Genomic DNA, 17,934 nt, shown 5'->3' on the forward strand with positions numbered 1-17,934 from the left:
AATCCTTTCTATTCTGTTGGTTTGCACTCTTGACGCACCGCCTTTCCTCCCCTTTCAATGGGCTAATAAAGGGAAACCCGAGCGACAATTGAATAGAGCGATCCGTTTCCTCCATCGGATCTGCAAGTTGAATTATCTCCGATTGAGTGCGGGTATGTACGGTACGATTGTAGCACATCATTGCTTAAAATAGCTGAAGGTGTACTCCTGGCAAAGAAAAAAAAAAAAAAAAAAAAAAAAAAGTGGGGGGAAAAGGACCTGAGCGTATCCATCATCTCTTTGAGCTTCTCGTTTAAAGAATCAAGGGAAATCTTACACAGCGGATTGCGAGAAGGATGAGAAGTTAATGTCTCATGGTATTCAAAATGAGTTCCCTGTTTCTAGCTTTGGTAATGAAGTGATAGAAGTGATGATGGGTTGCAGCACTGCTCTGGCCAAGTTTAATAGAAATCGCAGACGGTGTAAGTTTAGCATGAAGATTCGGACGTTCAGACATTCGCAAAACACTGATTATGACTTTTTGAGATACCGATGGACGGATCATTTTCTGAGCCAAACTTCAGACAATACGGAAGATCTATATCATGCTTAGCAAGGAAGAACTGGATATACCATGATTCACATTCACCATGACACACTTGACATGAGAGATATTGTTTTATAGCTTTCCAAAATCCCGAACAAATGCTAGTATGGAAATGCGATATGTGCAGTCCCCCGCACCGAGTCGAAGTTTACAAGTTGATATGGTATGCTGTAATTGGTCTATGCAAGAGGCGATTTTTGCAACATTGAATCTCCTCCCTCTCGGTTCTTCGCTTGGGATAACTCCATTCGAGTTATTTGCAAACGTCGGGACTGTATTTTCGTTACAGCGTATGTAGGTAGCGGCGGAGATCATGGAATCCTCCAAGGTCCAAGGATCATCTCGAAAAATCAGCATCAGCAAACTCGACCTCCTCCTTTTTATTTTTTTCCCCCGAGTTACAACCGCCCCTCTAGCCACCCACACCGGCTCCTCCAACAGTGGTTGTGGCACCGCTCACACTTGACAGGTTGCCTGCTGAAGACAACCAGGTGTGATGATCCAACATGCTTGCTGTCTGAGTGCCATGCCAGCCCAGGCCATGAAGGAGGACACGGGGCACAACCGTCGGGGAATTGGGGGAAAACGCAGCTCTTGATCTGCCAGTTAAACCCGCGTGCTGGCTCCATGAGTCGCCAAGTTCCGACCCTCCAGGCCCTTTCGGGTCCGACAGGGATGGGCCCAAGGATGCTGCACATCGCTACGTGGTGGTCCTAGTTTAGCTTTGTAAATCAATCTTATTCTCTCCTAGCACGGCGAGATCAGTCCAATCGCGCGACCATGATTTGTGAACGGTTCTCAACGCTTGAGCTAACGGTCCCAAGGGAAATTGGACATTCCTCGGCGTCCCGTCCCTTGTTCGTCTCTGGTGGATCTGCGCTAAGAGCAAGCTTGAGGGATAGACGGATCGCCACCTCTTGTAATTTATGGTCCTTTTTACTTTTTAAATTCCTTACATTTTCTCTTGGTTTCCACTCAGTTTCTGTTCTGTGGGAGTTTCTCGCTAACCAGCCACTTAGCTCTCGTTTAGCCACGATAGGAGGCATGAAGAAAGTTTGACCCAACCAAGGTTCAACCTATGCTATTCTTGACTGCTGGTAAATAGTCCATGGCTTGCTTGGCTCTATCCCCCCGTTGTTGGCTGAGTGCGGAGATCGATCATGGCCTAAAAATGGCTGATCAACCATCAGCCAGTGACAAGAAAAACGCCCGGGCTCCGCGAGTCATGTGGAAATTGTCTAGGCCAGTTACAGATACGGTTTCGCCATCTCTTCCGCGCAAAGAGTCTCAGGACCACCACGAGGGCAGCTAAAGGTTCCTTTGATGGGTACCAAATAGCAAACCCCCCGCCCCGTGCGCAGAGCCGAAGTCAAGGGGGTATGAGCGGCGGAGAGCGCCACGAATTCATAAATTTCAAGGGAGGATCTGTCTCAAAAGCCACAATACGGATTAAGAGCTATTGCCTCCTGATCCAATCTGCACGATGGACATTTTACCCCAATTTTCCCCGTCACTGCTTCACCCGGAAGTTGCAGCTCTATTCTTGGTAAACACCATCAGTTAAAAAATGGTCAAAGGATGGTCTGATTGATATTGTCATTATTATGTTTATTTTGTATTGTATGTATTATTGGACATACATACAAGCATGTGGCACCGCCGACTCCAATAATAATCTCGGAGGCATTTTCGATAAGGGTCTTCAGTGGATCCAAAAGCTCCCCATTGTTGCCCCGTGATTGATTCAATAAGGACAGAAATAATAATCATTAATCCTCTCCTGAATCGGCGGAACACGCCGGGGCAGAGTGGGTATTATACTTATTCATTCACAAAGCACGCCCATCCCACAAAGAAGCCCCATCGAAATGATCATCAAGCTCGGTAAACAATTCAAAATTGACCCCAACTTTACTCCGCCAGAAAGGAGACGAAAAGTATCTTCCCCCCTAGTTCTCTTTCCCCGCTGGGTTCTCGAAGATCTTTGGCTCTAGTGTTCGTTTACCCTTGTCAGGCTAAACAGTTTCCTGCTAATAATCCACCCGTAGACTGCACTTGAACTGGGCCAGTCCGTCTCCCATATCAACAAGTCCTGGCCCCCTTGTCCTGAGATATTTTGACCCGGTTCGTCTCAACTTTTCCTGGCTGCTTTTTCTGTCGAACTCTCTCTGTCCGCGCCTCATATCAACCATATTCACCATATTGAATTTCTAACACACACTCCCGATTAAGTCTTGGGCACCATTTCTACTCTCTATCATCAACCTTCAATTTACTGGCATTGCCGAAGCCATTGGTCAAGATGAATTTGTCCCACCTGGTCACCAGTTATAACAGCCCCCTTTCGACATCCTCACATTTGGAAATCTCCCAGAAGCGTCAATCCTTACACAGCGAGCCATCAACGTTGTGCGTGCCCGATGGATATTATGATCGCAATGCGTCGAATCTTGCATACGTCCGCTCTCCTCGGCCGCCCGTAACTCCGCCGATCGAGGAACAGACCAACTTCTCTCTTCCTTCGATAACGACTTTACTGCAGGATGCACACAATCTTCCTCCTGTCCGTTTAGCTAGTACGGGTTGCCGTTCCAACATTTTTCTTTATAACTACTAACACTGGTCAACAGAAAAGCAACGCCAAAATTCATTTCCATCTAAATATATAGATCAAAAATCACAAAGATATGAAGTCAGCCGTGGGCCGAGGATAGTTTTACCACCAACGCCTCCCCTGCATCTGGGCTCTGAATTTAATGGAAACAACCTCTCGCCATCTGGATCGTCACCATCTTCAGCACAGTCTCCTATCTCAGTTACAAATCTCACATATTCCAGTAACCCCACGGAGAACTACCACCAACGTAGGGTCTCCCAAGGATCATCCCTCCCTCATTCAGCCAGGACATCGATCTCTCTCACTTCTCCAATCTCCCTTACAGAGAAGTCTTACGCATCATCCTCATGTCTACCCAACAGCTCAGCTCCGTTTGCTTCTCCGGTTGAACCCCCGGCCAACCCCTCAGAGTACTACGGTCGTCCGTCGCATGTCCCCACTTTCCCTCCACATATTCCCTTTCTGTTGACTCCCTCTACCCAGCAACACCATCATCATTCGATGATTTCAACCTGGCAGCATCATCACTACTTCCCGCCATCGAACGCACCTCCGTACCCGCAAAACCATGATAGGTATATATGCCGGACATGCCACAAGGCGTTTTCGCGTCCCTCAAGTCTTCGGATTCACTCCCATAGCCACACTGGCGAGAAACCATTTAAATGCCCTCATGTCAACTGTGGCAAGTCGTTTAGTGTCAGGAGTAATATGAAACGACACGAACGAGGCTGTCATACGGGCAGACCTACGCAAACTGCTCTGCTTAATTAGAGCAAGAACAGTACCCATTTCAGCTGGCGGGAAATATAACAGATTCATCCATTGCTCATGTATACCAATAAGGGCTTGAAAATCAGATTCGATACCATAAGACACTATTCCAATCCTCCTTTTGCAAAAGGGATAGATTCACGTGACCATAAGCAGCATTGAAATCACCTTTGCATTTGATGGTTTAAATGCTACGGAAAATCTTGGTTCCCAGGATATTCAAAATGGTAACACTTTGAAGGAACCAGAAATTTAGACTAGATCACCCGTTCCGTGGCCAACCAACTTTCCCACAATATCATATCATTCGGGCCATGGCGGAATGACAAACGGATGAACCAAAACTTGGGCCAACACTCTTATGGACGCGAAGAAAATCTTCCGACTTTGTTCAAGGATCCCTTGCATCCAAACACATCTATGGGATCCGATCCGCTCTTTGGAAGGTGAATTGAAATCGAGACCGGGGCTCAGCGCAAATTGAGGGACATTGCCCAACCCAATAGGGGCTATCGAAAAGGCATTTTGGAGCGGATTGCATTTGGCTGAAATGGAAGAGAAGGTATTGATGTACAGCGAGAGAGTATCTCCTTTCATGACAGATGGGAAAGGGGAAAGAATGAGAGAAATAAAAGCCCTGGTCCATCCAGTCACCTTTGACTCATTCCAACAATCATATATCCCGAATCCACCATACCTTTCTCGCCGATGTATTATTATTATTATTATTATTTTACCCATTTCTTGCTTTTTATGTATCCAGATTTGTCATTACAGTTTTGGCCAACCTCATATATTCACATTCTTAATAATGTATCTATATCAAAAGACTAGTTAAATGTCTCCGGTTGCCTACCACCATTATCTAGAGTATCTACCACTTAATTCCGGTTACAATAGTAAACTTAGAGGAAACATTTATAATGCGATAGTATGTTTATCTCTAACATCCCTCGTAAACATCGTCATACATATTTGCTCCGAATTTGATGGCTTGATAACATATCGAGATACGACACTTCTGGACGCTCACCATGCTATTTCAAGCAGTTTTGAAGCTGAAATGAATTGGTTATTTCTGAATATGCCATTAATTGGCTTTATCAACACCACCTTATTTCATACCCGCAAGGGCAATTGCATGTATGTCAAATCTATATGGATCCCTCCATAGATGTAAAACGTATTTCAATTTTACTGGAACAGACTGGAGTGGACAGAAGAGGCGTACACATGACTTTGCGCATGGAAAGTCAGCTCCGCACCAGTGACTGCATATATGGACATACATACGGATATGCATGCAGTATGCAATGTAAGAACACGTAGATTCATTGTGCCTAACACCCGATTTTGAAACTTAACGGGCTAATATCAGTCAGTCTGAAGGAAGGTGTAAGGCCGAGAATAATGCTAGGTGCAGATATATAAACAGAAGTGAAAGGATATCCTTTACATGGAAGAGAGAAGCTATAAATAGGGAATAAATAAATGCTCTGTGGCTCCAGAAACATCAAAGTTGTAAGGGTTATAAGAATGAAGGATTGAAGATAGAGGAGAGGGGTTTGGTTTTGCTCACTCCAATTTCAGCGACAGTTGAGAAGTTAAAAAAGATGAGATACCATGAGTGAAAAAAAATAAGAAATAAATAAAATAAAATGAAAACTGATAATAATATTAAACGAATGTCTATCCCAGACGCCCGCACATACTATTATGCCTCCAAATCAAGTTTCTCCAAAAGTCGATCTAGTTTAGCCAGTAAGATTTGGTAGTCTGCAGCATCTCTTGCAAACTCGTCTCCTGCAGGATGCCCATCCAGAGTTCTGAAAACGACACCCAAATTCTCAGAAGTTTGACCAGCTAGCGGTGGAGACTTATACTCGCTGACGTCAATGGCTTCGTCGTCTGGAGTTCTTGGGTGATGTTCACGACCAGGACAGGGAGAGTTTGAGCCAGAAGATGAGGCAAATGCACAAGGGAAATAAGTCCCAGATCCAGATCCAGATCCCCACTTGGGAATTTTGGATTTCGAATCGTTGGCAGAGTCCATTCCAGCAACTTCGTCAATCTTCGTCACCTCCTTCCGGTTTTCATCCATGATTTCATCCAAGCACGTATCTTCGAAACGTAGTCTGAATCTCTCGCTAAGATAAAATCGAATGTCGTCCACGAGTTCTATAGAGTCAGTTTCTTGTCTCTGTGTGATACGGGTCGCTGATTCTGCAACCAACTCTGAGAACTCTGGCAAATCTATATGTGATTCTAGACGGTAAGCAAGATACCGAGCAGCGAATTCCTCCAGTCTCTGGACGCGGAACAACCACCCAGCTCGGATGAGTTCGTAGATGTCTATTTCTTCATCCTCAACATCATCTTGAACTTCCTTTCCTGCTGCATCTGCCTGCTCAGCGGACTTTCCATCTTCAATCCCGGTCTGTTGAAGTTTCATATTTCCATTGCCAAGTGAGCTGATTAATACAGCTGCTTTTGATTTCAACCTTTCAATTAAGAGAAGATCCGCGGCATAGAGCACTTCGACTCCCAGTGACAAGGGAAATTCGACTTTGTCAGTGTATAAATACTTGAGGACAACTTCCAATGCCTCATGTGAACAGTCAACGGGTATTATTTGCAAATGTTCCGTTATTTGGGCTTCCTTAAAGCTGGAAGAAAACATAGCACTAAAAAAATCGGAGCGAAGAAGCATCGCCCGATGGACAGGAAAAAGCGTTGACGTCTGTTGTTGGTGTGGTCTGGGTGACGACGCACGCGATGATGGCCGAGGTGTTGGTCTCGCTAGAATGCGACTTGCAACTCTAACTTCTCTTTTATCAGACCCCAATTTGGTAGAATCCTTTGGAAGATTCAGATCTTCCGTGACAGGATCATCCGCACGAAGTAGTACATCCGCAAATATCTCATTGTCTCGTGACCACTTCACCTCATGGGCTTTGTTGGTTTCGATAACGAGTTTATGTTTGATCACATTCTCATAAAACCATGCTTCCATCTGATCGCGCGCCTTGGATGTTTCCTCTGTTCGGCGCTGCCTTGCTAATCGCCTATCTCCACTGTCAAGAATGGTACCAACCAGACCAGTGAGCTCAAGATGTTTGGCGACCCGTTCAATTCCAGCAAAAACTTCCGCGTCAGTAAGGCCAGTTCCCAGTCCCGACAGCTGCTCCCGTGGCATTTCCCCTAGATACAAATATCTCATCCCTGCGCTGAATGCTTCAGCGGGGATTGTGTTCGGAAGCTTCCAAGTTTTTGCAGTTGGGGCTATAGTGAGGTTTTTGGCAAAAGCCGGTGAGCGAGCAGATAGAACGAATTTATGCAATCGAAATGATTCACCAGCAGCCGTGACTACAATGTCTGCGGTTTGAGGATGGTCTCTCGATAATAGCGATGACAGGTGAGCGGCAAATGGTTGCAAGGGGTCTGAAGATTTCGAATAATCATATTGCAGGAGCAAATTCCGTATTCTCTCATTCAAGGCATTATAGAGACATCTAATTCCAAAGAGTGTTAGCAAAACATCCCATAACCGGAGCATTAAAACTCGAGGGGAAGTGTCACCTTTCACCCTGAAAAGTGTCGCGTTCACATAAGGCACCCGAGTCAAGGAGAAGTTGTACAACTTCATAATGGCCACAAAGGCTCGCCTTTCCATAAACAGTCACTTTTCAAATGCCATACGGTTTTAAGGGAGAAAACGGAGTATATCAACCTCAGATACAAATAGCAGCCGCCACGGTCTTAAGGATAAAGGGCGATACTTGGGAAAATAGAACGAAGCTGGTGCTTACAAGAATCAAGGGAGTGCAATCAAATAGATCCCTCGCATTGATATTAACTCCTTCCGCAATCTTCTCTTGACATGCTTTCAGGTCGCCTCTTCGACATGCTTCGCAAAACTCACGAAACGGTGGGCTCAAGTCAAGGGGGTTATCCTCCTGAAGCTTCCCATCTTTGATTAGTCTCCTTTCATTCTGCAGGCTTTTTTCCAGTTGGTCTTTGCGCAGAGTCGTCGCGGGCATATCTGATCCAACAAGAAGCACTTTATAAGACGGGCAGAATAACGCGGGAATCGGAGAACCGATGTTGATGGCGACGAATGACGACGATGAGGATAACTAGCTTTGTCAGCATGTCAAGACGTAGGCATTCTTATCTTATCAGATTCGGTAAGATTTGAGAGATCAGTGGTCACGTGTTTCCCCACAAACTTTAAATCCTTCACCGACTTTTTGTTTGTGCTGTTTGCGCTGCGATTCGAAATAAATACGTCAAAAAATCCGAATGAACCACATACTTAGAACCTTCGAGAGATACAACATATCCTTACAGTTGGGTTTTATTCTTGAGAAAATTCTAGTTGTATATGTGTATAGGTGAGGAATGTAAACATTTTATCAACCCTCTTTTGACAAACGTCATTGTTAGAACAAAATTTCCCTCTGAAACGCTAGTGAGTGGCAATATGCACACCGCCTTCCAAAAAGGGTTAATTATGTACACCCTCCCTGGTTGCTACGCAACGAAAGTTTGGAGATCTGTGGTTTTTCATACTGATCATTGATTTTCAATTCACTTTCACAAAAATCACCACTTGTTGTTGTACGGAATATACTAACATTACAGGTTCTTTGGGTCGGCCAGCTCGTCCATGTATTGATTTTGCTTACTTTTTCTCTTCCCTTTATCACGAACCACTTGTCAATCCTTGTTCGTCATGGCTATTGCGCTGGCAGAAGTCGACAAGTATGATGTGTTGGAAAGAATAGGTAGGAGAATCCATTCCTGTAAGAGAAGCTACGTCGCTAATATCATATAGGATGCGGGTCATTTGGTGTGATTCGGAAGGTCAGACGTAAGGTTGATGGCTATGTATGGGAACCAGAGTTACCGTCTTTCTCCACTTCATCAAGGAGCTAACAAATGTTGCCAGATCCTTTGCCGCAAGGAAATTAACTACGTCAAAATGTCACAAAAGGAGCGCGAGCAGCTTACAACAGAGTTCAATATTCTCAGTTCCCTTCGGCATCCCAATATCGTTGCATATTATCACCGAGAACATCTGAAAGCTTCCCAGGACCTTTACCTGTACATGGAGTACTGCGGTGGTGGGGACCTTGGGGTGGTTATTAAAAATTTGAAGGCCACTGGTAAATATGCAGAAGAAGAGTTTGTTTGGCGAATTTTCTCTCAGCTTGTGACCGCCTTGTATCGGTGTCATTATGGGGTGGATCCGCCGGAGGCAGGATCAAATGTGCTGGGCCCACCACCGAATAATAAGCCTTCCGGTTTGAAAGGAAAACAGGCTCAGATGATGATCCTACATCGTGATCTGAAACCAGAAAACAGTATGTAAAAGTACCAAATCCTGTGTTTCAAGCTCTGCTCTAACTGGCAATTTAAAAGTCTTCCTGGGCGAGGATCAGTCTGTCAAGTTGGGAGACTTTGGCCTGTCTAAGCAAATGCGATCTCACGATTTCGCCTCAACATACGTTGGAACACCCTTTTATATGTCCCCAGAAATATGTGCAGCCGAAAAATATACCCTCCATTCGGACATTTGGGCGGTTGGATGTATCATGTATGAACTTTGCCAGAAAGAGCCTCCCTTCAACGCCAGGACGCATATCCAGCTTGTTCAAAAAATCCGTGAGGGGAAATTTGCACCTCTACCGGATATCTACTCTTCCGAGCTCAAGAGCGTCATTGCTTCTTGTTTGAAGGTCAACCCGGAGCAGCGACCAGACACCGCTGCTTTGCTGCAAATGCCAGTTATTCGCCTAATGAGGAAGGAAAAAGAAGTTGTGGACTTGGGGATTTCGTTGCGTAAGAAGGAAGAAGCTATGTCGCTGAAGATGGAAGAACTTGAGCTCAGCTACTCACGTCTCGAAAAAGAAAAAGCAGCCATGAAAATTGAGATTGAAAACAAGGTTCGCCGCGAGTGGGAAGTAAAGGCAAGGCTCGAGATTGACCGTCTGGTACAACTAGAGCTTGAGAGGCTTCGGAAACGATTCGACATAGAAGTTCAAGAAAAAGTTGCAGCGGAGCTGCAAAGGCAAACAAAGTGCTGCTCCGCACTCATAGAGGAAACTGCCTCAGTTTCCTCAGCGGAACATTCTTGCCAATCGTCCATCGGAACTGGGAATACAGACGATAATTTCCCTTCATCCACAGATCTCAGCGAGCTGTCGCTTGACTCCCCAACGTCTGAAAGCAGCAAACCACTAAGAAGAGCAGGTAGAACGCCGTTCAACCGGGCGAAAACTATGCTTGAATCTCCTCATGATATACAAATGGCCGAACCCTCGCCAATGTCCATCGCTTCATTGTCCCTCTCTTCCCGCCGCACTGCCGGAAATAGTACTTCCAAAAATATATTTGCTGAAGGTGCGAGATCAAATCACAAGTGGGAACCCTGTCTAACATACACCTCTGATGATGAAGATGATATGCCTGATGTGCCCTCTCCCACGCGACCAAGGGTTAGACCTGATCCTATTAAAGCCCCTGTAAGACCTTTACTTCGACAGAATACCACTGCCATGATGCAGAAATTGAGCACACAACCCAGCCTGTTCCCATCCAAGGCTTCAGGACAACACCACCTTACCACTACAGTATCATATAACGATCTTAGACGTGCTGCCTCAGATGCAAAGCCTAAATCCCCCCGTCACCTAACTAGAATCCTGTCTTCTACAAGCCTCCCTGGAGAAAGTGTATCTCCCCGGCGCGCGGCAGCCAAACCACCCACATTTAAAGGAAACGGCGGGGGCGATGAAATGTTTAAAGCTGTTCTTCAGCGGAACATGGGTGGTCGGACGCTAGTCGAGCTTGCGCAAGCTAGAGCAGGAGGTAGAGCAATCGACGATGCGAAGCGAAATGGTGGGGATTCCAGAATTTCGGCAGCAGGTGTTTCTCCTAACACTCTGGGTACTGGTATTATGAGAACAGCTGAGAGAGACCCTCCCGCGACCTGGGACCCGGAGAAAGACGAAATGCCCAGCCCGTTTTTGGCCAGGGGTGCCAAGGTCATTCGCAATCTTCGGTAGAAATTCTGCCCATCTTTATACGTACTCATCATCATCATCCCTGTGACGCCCCTAGCTGCCGGTGTCGAAATCCTTTTATGAGTAGTGGTTCCTCCCTAGTCCACTATGTCACCTCAGGAGTTCCGTTAATAATATTTTGGAAAGTGGTGTCTTTGTGCTTATCGTTCTTTTGGGAATATTTCATATTTCTTCTTGCCTTGTCTACAGGTTCTCTCTCCTTACTTTGTTTCATGTCCCTGGTGTTCTGTGTTGGATTTCTATCTATCTTTTCAACTTGTGTTGAAGTGAGGAGTTTTCAGATGACTGCATTCCCATGGCATTGGATATGCCTATTCATTAGCCTCTGTTGTTAAACCGCTGATCAGGACTATCAGAGATAGAGTATTTAAACGGGGCTGTTAATATCCGTCTTTGCATTTATCCCCGTTGCCCACCACACATTATTGAAAGGGATATTGTTGTATCAATACTGTTGCAAACGGCACCTTCAGTCCCCAAACATTTTCATTTCATTTCCCGCAGCTGGCAGGATAGGGCCTTATAAATTTCGTATTCCTTTTTTACTTCCATATCTTTTGAAGTATAGGGATTTCCTTTTCTTCTTTTTCTTCTTCCTCTTTTTTTTTTTTTTTTTACCTCTCTCGTCCTATCTGCTATAAATAATATCCAGTTTTTGATAAATTATGCCCTTCTTTTATCGTTTCTTTTTGTTGTTTTTCCTTCACAAAGTTCGGATTTCTTCCCTTTACCAGACACAATATCTCTCCTCCTACTGGCTTTCTGGTGGCCCTCTCTCTTTATTTTCTAATTATTTCATTATTATTATTATTATTATTATCATTATTAGTATATTTTTTATCACAACCATTTCCTTCTAGTTCTCTTTGGATATTACCAGAGACTGTTTGCAGCAGCCCTTGTTCATCGTCGGTTGGGTCACAGAGAAGGAATCTCAGGGGGTTAGTTACTTACTATTCAAAGCAAAGCAGGAAGGAAAATTTGGTGTATCTATGCGTTTTTGTTTCCCCTTTTGATTTTTTGGTTGTATTGCATCTTTGTTGGGACTATCATAATTTCTTTACTTTGTATTATTGGAATTAGAGGTAAAAGAACTAATTCTGATACCTGAAGGTGATACATGCCCAACTCCCGAGAAGTGTTCTTTTGCAAAAACCCTCACTACCATATTTGCTTTCTCGATATATCTCAGTCCACGTTACATCATTGTTCAAGCCCCGGACATTTAGCAGTTAACATACTGTCCTCCTTTCCCTATGGGAAGACATCGTACAAGGCAGATAAGTGCGAACCGGTAATCTGGACCGGGCTGTATACTCCATGAACACCTGTTACAACGGTTTCTTGTTTACCCGGACATGGTGGTCTGTGTTCTCATGCTGTGAAACCATTGTGGCCTCTACCGGATTATGTGTGTGGTATGGCGCCCCTGAGGACGTGACGGTGCACGGAAACTTCGCAAAGCATTGGCCAACAAGTTGTTATCCGCCCGTTCTCCGCCGTAAATGACCAGATGATGGATATACATACATATATCAGAAAAGACAAAACGACATTATGAATGATAAGACTATTCTGACAACCTCCGTCATTAACCTATATGAGCTCCTTCTCATGACCAGCAGAACCCCAATAACAACAGACAAATCAGGTGTAGACAAACTCCGCCCTTACTAAGCTTTAGATATTCAAGTAATAATTTTATCTTCAGTGGGACGCCAAAGCCCCTGGCAGACGAAACATGAATTTTGACCGCGAACATAGGCTCATGTAATGTACAGTTACCCCGTTTATTCCTTTTCGCATTTCCGTCCTTATCAACTACTCTGTACCACTTTCCAACCGCACGGTACAAGGATTGCAAAAGGTGTTTGATCGACTAGTGGATGGACTAGGTGTCGAAAATGGTATTGTCCGATTGCAATTGCTATAGGGTCGGGGCAGTTTACCGGAGACTCCCCTCCAGTCGGATACAGCGCAACTACCATCTTGATTGATTTTGGTTGGTAAAACTGTTCAACACCTTCTAAAACCCGTTGCATCCATAGTTTTATCCTCTATCCTCAAATCCGTGACCATTGTGACACCGTCCCGTCCCTCACCAATTTATCCCCCTGGCCCACCTGATATTCCAATACAACAATCAAGTAGGGAATTTATTTGAGAATTAAAAGACAGAAGATCGCAATAAATTAATATACCATGACTATCCTCGTACTGATATCCCTCCTTAGTTAACAAAAGGCAGCAACCCGCAGCCCGTATCCTAGTCCATATCCCGCAATTGACCATCTTACATCATTGGCTTCGGCCCCGCGCTTTTGACTGCGCAATGCTGCCATGATCACTCACATCCTTCATGATTAATTGTCAGTTGCAGCACCACCTTCCGCATATCCGCCAAAACACGTGCGAACAGCGGGGTAAGAATGCATCGGGTGTTGATTCGCTTGTCCACTCGGATTATGTATGGCTGGAGTCGATGTGGGGGAAACATACGGTGTTGTGACGGTTTTTTGGAAGTTAATGGGGTGAAAGTTGGTTCCAGTGTGATGAGTGAGTGATGAGATGTTGATCGATTAAGATATGATGCGTGATGGGTGGTGGAATGGGTATGTTTTAATGGTAGTTGAATTTGGTAGCATTTGAGCGATGCGTTTCCATTTTCTTTCGATACTATGCTTGTATAGACAGGTGTCCAACAAGTAATTTCCCCAAATAATACGCCGTAAAGAAGACCGTTCCGTGATTAACTCACTTTCTCCATTATATGTATTTTATGTATGCGAGATATCAAATCCCTTCCAATGTGACGCCAGAACACCCAGGTATTTTGTGCATGATCGACAGTTATGTATGATCCGATAAAATGGAAGAAGAAAAAAGATGGGGAAGCAAACATGCATGAGAGTCACGAATGGCAAGAGACTAGAGATCTTCATCATCGACGTCTTCTATCTGCACGGTCCTTATTTTAGAAGTGTCCGCCTCTAGAGGCGTTGTAACATTCATCGCGGGAGATCCAGTTACACTTCCAACTTCGACAGATGACGCAGGTTGCCCGTGGAGAGCACCAGGTACATAACCTTCTTTCTCGAGCTGATCCATTTCCTCAGGCTCAACCAGTCTCCCAGACTGACCCTCAGCAGCCTCTATTTTCCTCCGCACAACTGTTGGGATAAATTTGCGCACAGCTTCTTTCCGCAGATCCTTGATGACTGGAGCCGCTTCGTAAACCGTTTTAGCTTCAAGCTTAGCTTGTGCAGCTGCAGGTGTAGTGGCAGCAGAAGCCGGCTGCATCTCTCCCCACCCTCTACCTTCGCCAAGCGGTTCCGTATTTGCATTGATTCCGCGTCGGGATGCATTCTGGCGCGGGATAGGTGGGGGTGTGTCTTTTGGCATGGGGATGCGTCGAACGCTCTCGTCCGTGTCGCTGCTTTCATTGCCATCCTCACCACTATGACGCCTCCATCGGCTATTCTCATAGCCATCCCTCCTTCTCTTCCCCAGTACACCACCGCCACGGCCTCGATCAGAGGCATGCGCTCCCTGTCTAGCTTCCCCTCTTCCAAACGTCGGGGCCCTATCACCAAGCGCTTCTCTGGCCTTCTTGACGGCGCGGAGATCCCTCTCAAGCTCTTCAAGATGTTTTTTCTCTGACGGTTTCAAAGGCTGCCCCGATTCCTCGATGGCCTTGAGATCGTTGATTTGGCGCTGGAGTCGGTCAGGGTTGCGACGAGCAAGCTTCTCATTGCGGCGAGCTTGGACCTCCGCCTTGCCTTTCTTAAGCGTTTTTTGTTTCTCCAACCGCCGTTGGGCCTGCGCGGGGTTGACGGAGCGTTCTTTGTCCTTTACCATTATCGAATGGTTAAGGGGTTTCTTTTTTTTTTTTTTTTTTTTTTTTTTTGTCTTCTTTTTCTTTTTTAATTCTTAATTTTTGTTTATTTTTTCCTACGAAGCAGTCAACTGGAATGGAATTGAAAGGGCATGAGTGGAGAGGAACTAGAGACAGAAAAATAAAAAACAATCAAGAAGCCACGTAAAAAAAAGGCATCAGAAGATGATATGCCCTGACCGCTGTGAATCGAAGGAAAATTGCTGCAGTAGTCGCTCTTGGATGTGGTTGTTGGTTGGCATGCACTGGGTGAAGCTGAGGAGAACTGACTCCGTGAGGAGGCGAGTTTTGTTTTGGCTGACGTTGACTAAATATTTGGGGTTAATACTTTAGCTGCCAACCACCCATACCGCGGGGGATCCTGCAGCTGGAGACTCAGAGAGAGCTTACAGCTATACTGCTACAACACCCACCCAACGAGTCAACAACAGGCTCTAGAAATGACTGTGCATAAACGAGCAGCTCCAGGCCAGCGGCTAGCAGGAGGAAAGGCAGAGAAAATCTTTTCTGGGGTTAATAAGGGATTCCACTGGGCCAATGGAATGTGCTCTAAAAGGCTTCCCGCCTTAGCCTCACAGGTTGGGCACCCGAAAGCCCTACGACTTGCACTGCAGCAGCATGATGCCACCCACCAATAATGCGCAGACGGTGGCAGGGGCTGGGGATACCGACCCATTGGTGCGTGCAGACGATCAGATCACGTTTGTTTCGTACTCCTCAACAATCTAGTCCAATCGTTAATATTATTTATTTTTGTCCTCTCGTCCGTCTTGTGTTTCGGGGTCTAGTGCTCTTTTTCAGACAGAGTACAGGACATCCGAGAACGGAGCACCAGTGCGCGCAGAAAAAGCCGTCAGATGAACAAGAATGTCGTTGAACCTTGGTCCGCCATCTATTCCCGGCCGACGGCGACATCGAAGCACATCGAAGCGCAAGATGCGCGTGTGACTTGCAGTGGCAGCCGGCTAGACGGTGATATGGACGAGGATTCTCGGGAGATGCGATGAGAGCATTTCTCCAATGTTACTACGTACATGATTACATACATACAATGCGGTGGTTATGCTAACTCAGTGCGGATGTGGATGCGAATTGACAGCGCCGGAAGGGTATTGATTGATTTGATATCATCTCATGCTTTGTTTCTTAACGGAAATACGCTCGAGTGTTAGTTTATCTATCAAATCAGAGCTTCAGCATCGATATCTGCCCTATTCCATTGCCCCTCTTCTCTGGTGGAGCGCAGATATATTCGTTTTTTCTGTCGCATCCAATCCGATAGGTAGTTATTTCACTATTTTATGTACTGAGGCAGCGATGGGGCATTTTCTTTGGATGGTGTGTTTGTTCGCATGGAAGCCTTTTTATAACATAAGGTTATGTAGTTTTAAATCGCGATGATATAGTTAGAATCGTTCACAATCGTTTAAATATCAATAGTAATTGTAATAGACTACGTCATGGATTTTTCTTCATAGGAGTGCATGGTGAATAAAGAAATGAGAAATTAATATTACCGATATCAATTACCTGGTGGTGCTTATTGTGAGAGTGTCTTCCCTTTGCTGTGAAAGGTCACCAGCTCAACTTGCCCAATTCTCCGAACCTCCATCCGCATCTCCACCCTTTTTCAACTTCATCCTTTTCATCTTCAACTCTCCCTTCCTGCATCCGCGATCTACTCCAGCCCCCTTACCCTCTCTTACTTCTCATATTCCTTCATCACATCCGTTCCATTTCCTACCCTTATCCTGTCCAGTCTTCGCCACCTCCGCAACGTCTTGAACGCTAAATCCGTGCGGCGGCTGTATCCTAATCCTGTTTACCAGCTTTGCGACCTACCTCCGATCTAGCCATACGCGACTATTGATCATTAGTGCAGAACAAGGCGCGCTTGAGGGATCACGGAGATTCCAATAATATAACTCTTTGACTTTCCCTTTCCCTCTTCAGCATCATCCCGCCAAGTCATTTCATTTGCATTGTTCTTCATCATGAACTACCGCCCATCTGCCCTTCCCATCTTGTCCCGTGCATCCGACGACCTCCTGTTCTAAGAGCATGTCTTTGCGCACCCATCAGCCAAATACCAGATGTCCGCGTCACCGTCCATTCCTGATGCCCGGTTCGGCCTCACCTCTGCTGAGATGCAGATGGCTGTGCATCAGCAGCAAATCGCCCTCCAAGGCAGCCGTGCTGGCAGCCTCGTCTCCCGGGGCAGAGGCATGGGGAGGAATAGCAACTCGAGCTCGCGAGCTACCAGTGCAGCCAGCGCGGCAAGCAGTCATGGCAGGCTGCTGCTTGACCCTGATAGCTTGCAAGCCCTCTATTATCAGCTTGAGAGTTTGTTAAGGGATATAAGGCGGAGAATTGATTATGTAGGTACAGACATGGACGTATATTTTCATTCCCGATTGGTTCTGGTTCATTCAAGTTAGATCTGGGTTCCTAACTGCTTATGTTACCGTTGCGCCTTATCATCTCACGCAGCATCACAATGCTATTTGATTCTCGTGTTTGAGAGCTTTAGGCTGACATTTCCCATTACCCATAGTTGAATGAACAATCAGAACTCTCTATTCAAAATACCTACGACCGAGCGGGCAATGTCGTCGCCAATGCCGACGTCGAAATTGCACGTATGCGTCAAATATTGGCGAATATTGACGAATTGGAAACTGAATTCGATAAGATCCGACGTATTAGAGATATCGTAAAGCAATACAGATCTAGAGTTGAGAGTCTAGACCACAGGTTGGATCAGGCTGCCCGCAGACGACGTTGATATGACATCCTCGTTCGTTTAATTTCACTTGCCCTATTTCCTTCGGTTTTGACATGGTGGAGGAATGAAGAATAAATCTATAATCCCCATAATGAAAGGTCAGGCGGGATGAACAACGCGATAGCCTTTTTTAAGATGTCACGAGAGAACGCCATCCCATCACCTATTTTTGCCGTGATACACTCCAAA

General features: G+C 45.5%; 7 protein-coding genes across 7 annotated transcripts; 4 read left to right on the forward strand and 3 right to left on the reverse strand.

The window, feature by feature from the left end:
- Positions 1-998: 998 nt before the first annotated feature.
- Positions 999-1,632, reverse strand: PAAG_04502 (hypothetical protein; the record flags this gene model as incomplete). The annotated part of the gene is made up of 2 exons (XM_015845289.1): positions 999-1,286; positions 1,366-1,632. The coding sequence occupies 2 exons, from the start codon at positions 1,630-1,632 to the stop codon at positions 999-1,001; spliced, it is 555 nt and encodes a 184-aa protein (XP_015699515.1).
- Positions 1,633-2,888: 1,256 nt separating this feature from the next.
- On the forward strand, positions 2,889-3,977 carry PAAG_04503 (hypothetical protein; the record flags this gene model as incomplete). The annotated part of the gene is made up of 2 exons (XM_015845290.1): positions 2,889-3,162; positions 3,217-3,977. The coding sequence occupies 2 exons, from the start codon at positions 2,889-2,891 to the stop codon at positions 3,975-3,977; spliced, it is 1,035 nt and encodes a 344-aa protein (XP_015699516.1).
- A 1,714-nt stretch (positions 3,978-5,691) lies between these two features.
- On the reverse strand, positions 5,692-8,017 carry PAAG_04504 (ankyrin repeat and BTB/POZ domain-containing protein; the record flags this gene model as incomplete). The annotated part of the gene is made up of 3 exons (XM_002793548.1): positions 5,692-7,489; positions 7,557-7,642; positions 7,787-8,017. The coding sequence occupies 3 exons, from the start codon at positions 8,015-8,017 to the stop codon at positions 5,692-5,694; spliced, it is 2,115 nt and encodes a 704-aa protein (XP_002793594.1).
- A 695-nt stretch (positions 8,018-8,712) lies between these two features.
- PAAG_04505 (G2-specific protein kinase nimA) lies at positions 8,713-11,047 on the forward strand (the record flags this gene model as incomplete). The annotated part of the gene is made up of 4 exons (XM_002793549.1): positions 8,713-8,764; positions 8,815-8,867; positions 8,929-9,343; positions 9,402-11,047. The coding sequence occupies 4 exons, from the start codon at positions 8,713-8,715 to the stop codon at positions 11,045-11,047; spliced, it is 2,166 nt and encodes a 721-aa protein (XP_002793595.1).
- A 2,946-nt stretch (positions 11,048-13,993) lies between these two features.
- On the reverse strand, positions 13,994-14,923 carry PAAG_04507 (hypothetical protein; the record flags this gene model as incomplete). Its single annotated transcript, XM_002793551.1, has 1 exon — positions 13,994-14,923. One exon carries the CDS (start codon positions 14,921-14,923, stop codon positions 13,994-13,996), a length of 930 nt encoding a protein of 309 aa, XP_002793597.1.
- Positions 14,924-15,578: 655 nt separating this feature from the next.
- Positions 15,579-15,967, forward strand: PAAG_04508 (hypothetical protein; the record flags this gene model as incomplete). The annotated part of the gene is made up of 2 exons (XM_002793552.2): positions 15,579-15,638; positions 15,773-15,967. The coding sequence occupies 2 exons, from the start codon at positions 15,579-15,581 to the stop codon at positions 15,965-15,967; spliced, it is 255 nt and encodes an 84-aa protein (XP_002793598.2).
- A 1,086-nt stretch (positions 15,968-17,053) lies between these two features.
- PAAG_04509 (hypothetical protein) lies at positions 17,054-17,745 on the forward strand (the record flags this gene model as incomplete). The annotated part of the gene is made up of 2 exons (XM_002793553.2): positions 17,054-17,338; positions 17,515-17,745. 2 exons carry the CDS (start codon positions 17,054-17,056, stop codon positions 17,743-17,745), a joined length of 516 nt encoding a protein of 171 aa, XP_002793599.1.
- Between the last annotated feature and the right edge of the window lie 189 nt (positions 17,746-17,934).

The sequence above is a fragment of the Paracoccidioides lutzii genome (genome assembly GCF_000150705.2).
Source record: "Paracoccidioides lutzii Pb01 unplaced genomic scaffold supercont2.11, whole genome shotgun sequence".
Taxonomy (NCBI): domain Eukaryota; kingdom Fungi; phylum Ascomycota; class Eurotiomycetes; order Onygenales; family Ajellomycetaceae; genus Paracoccidioides; species Paracoccidioides lutzii.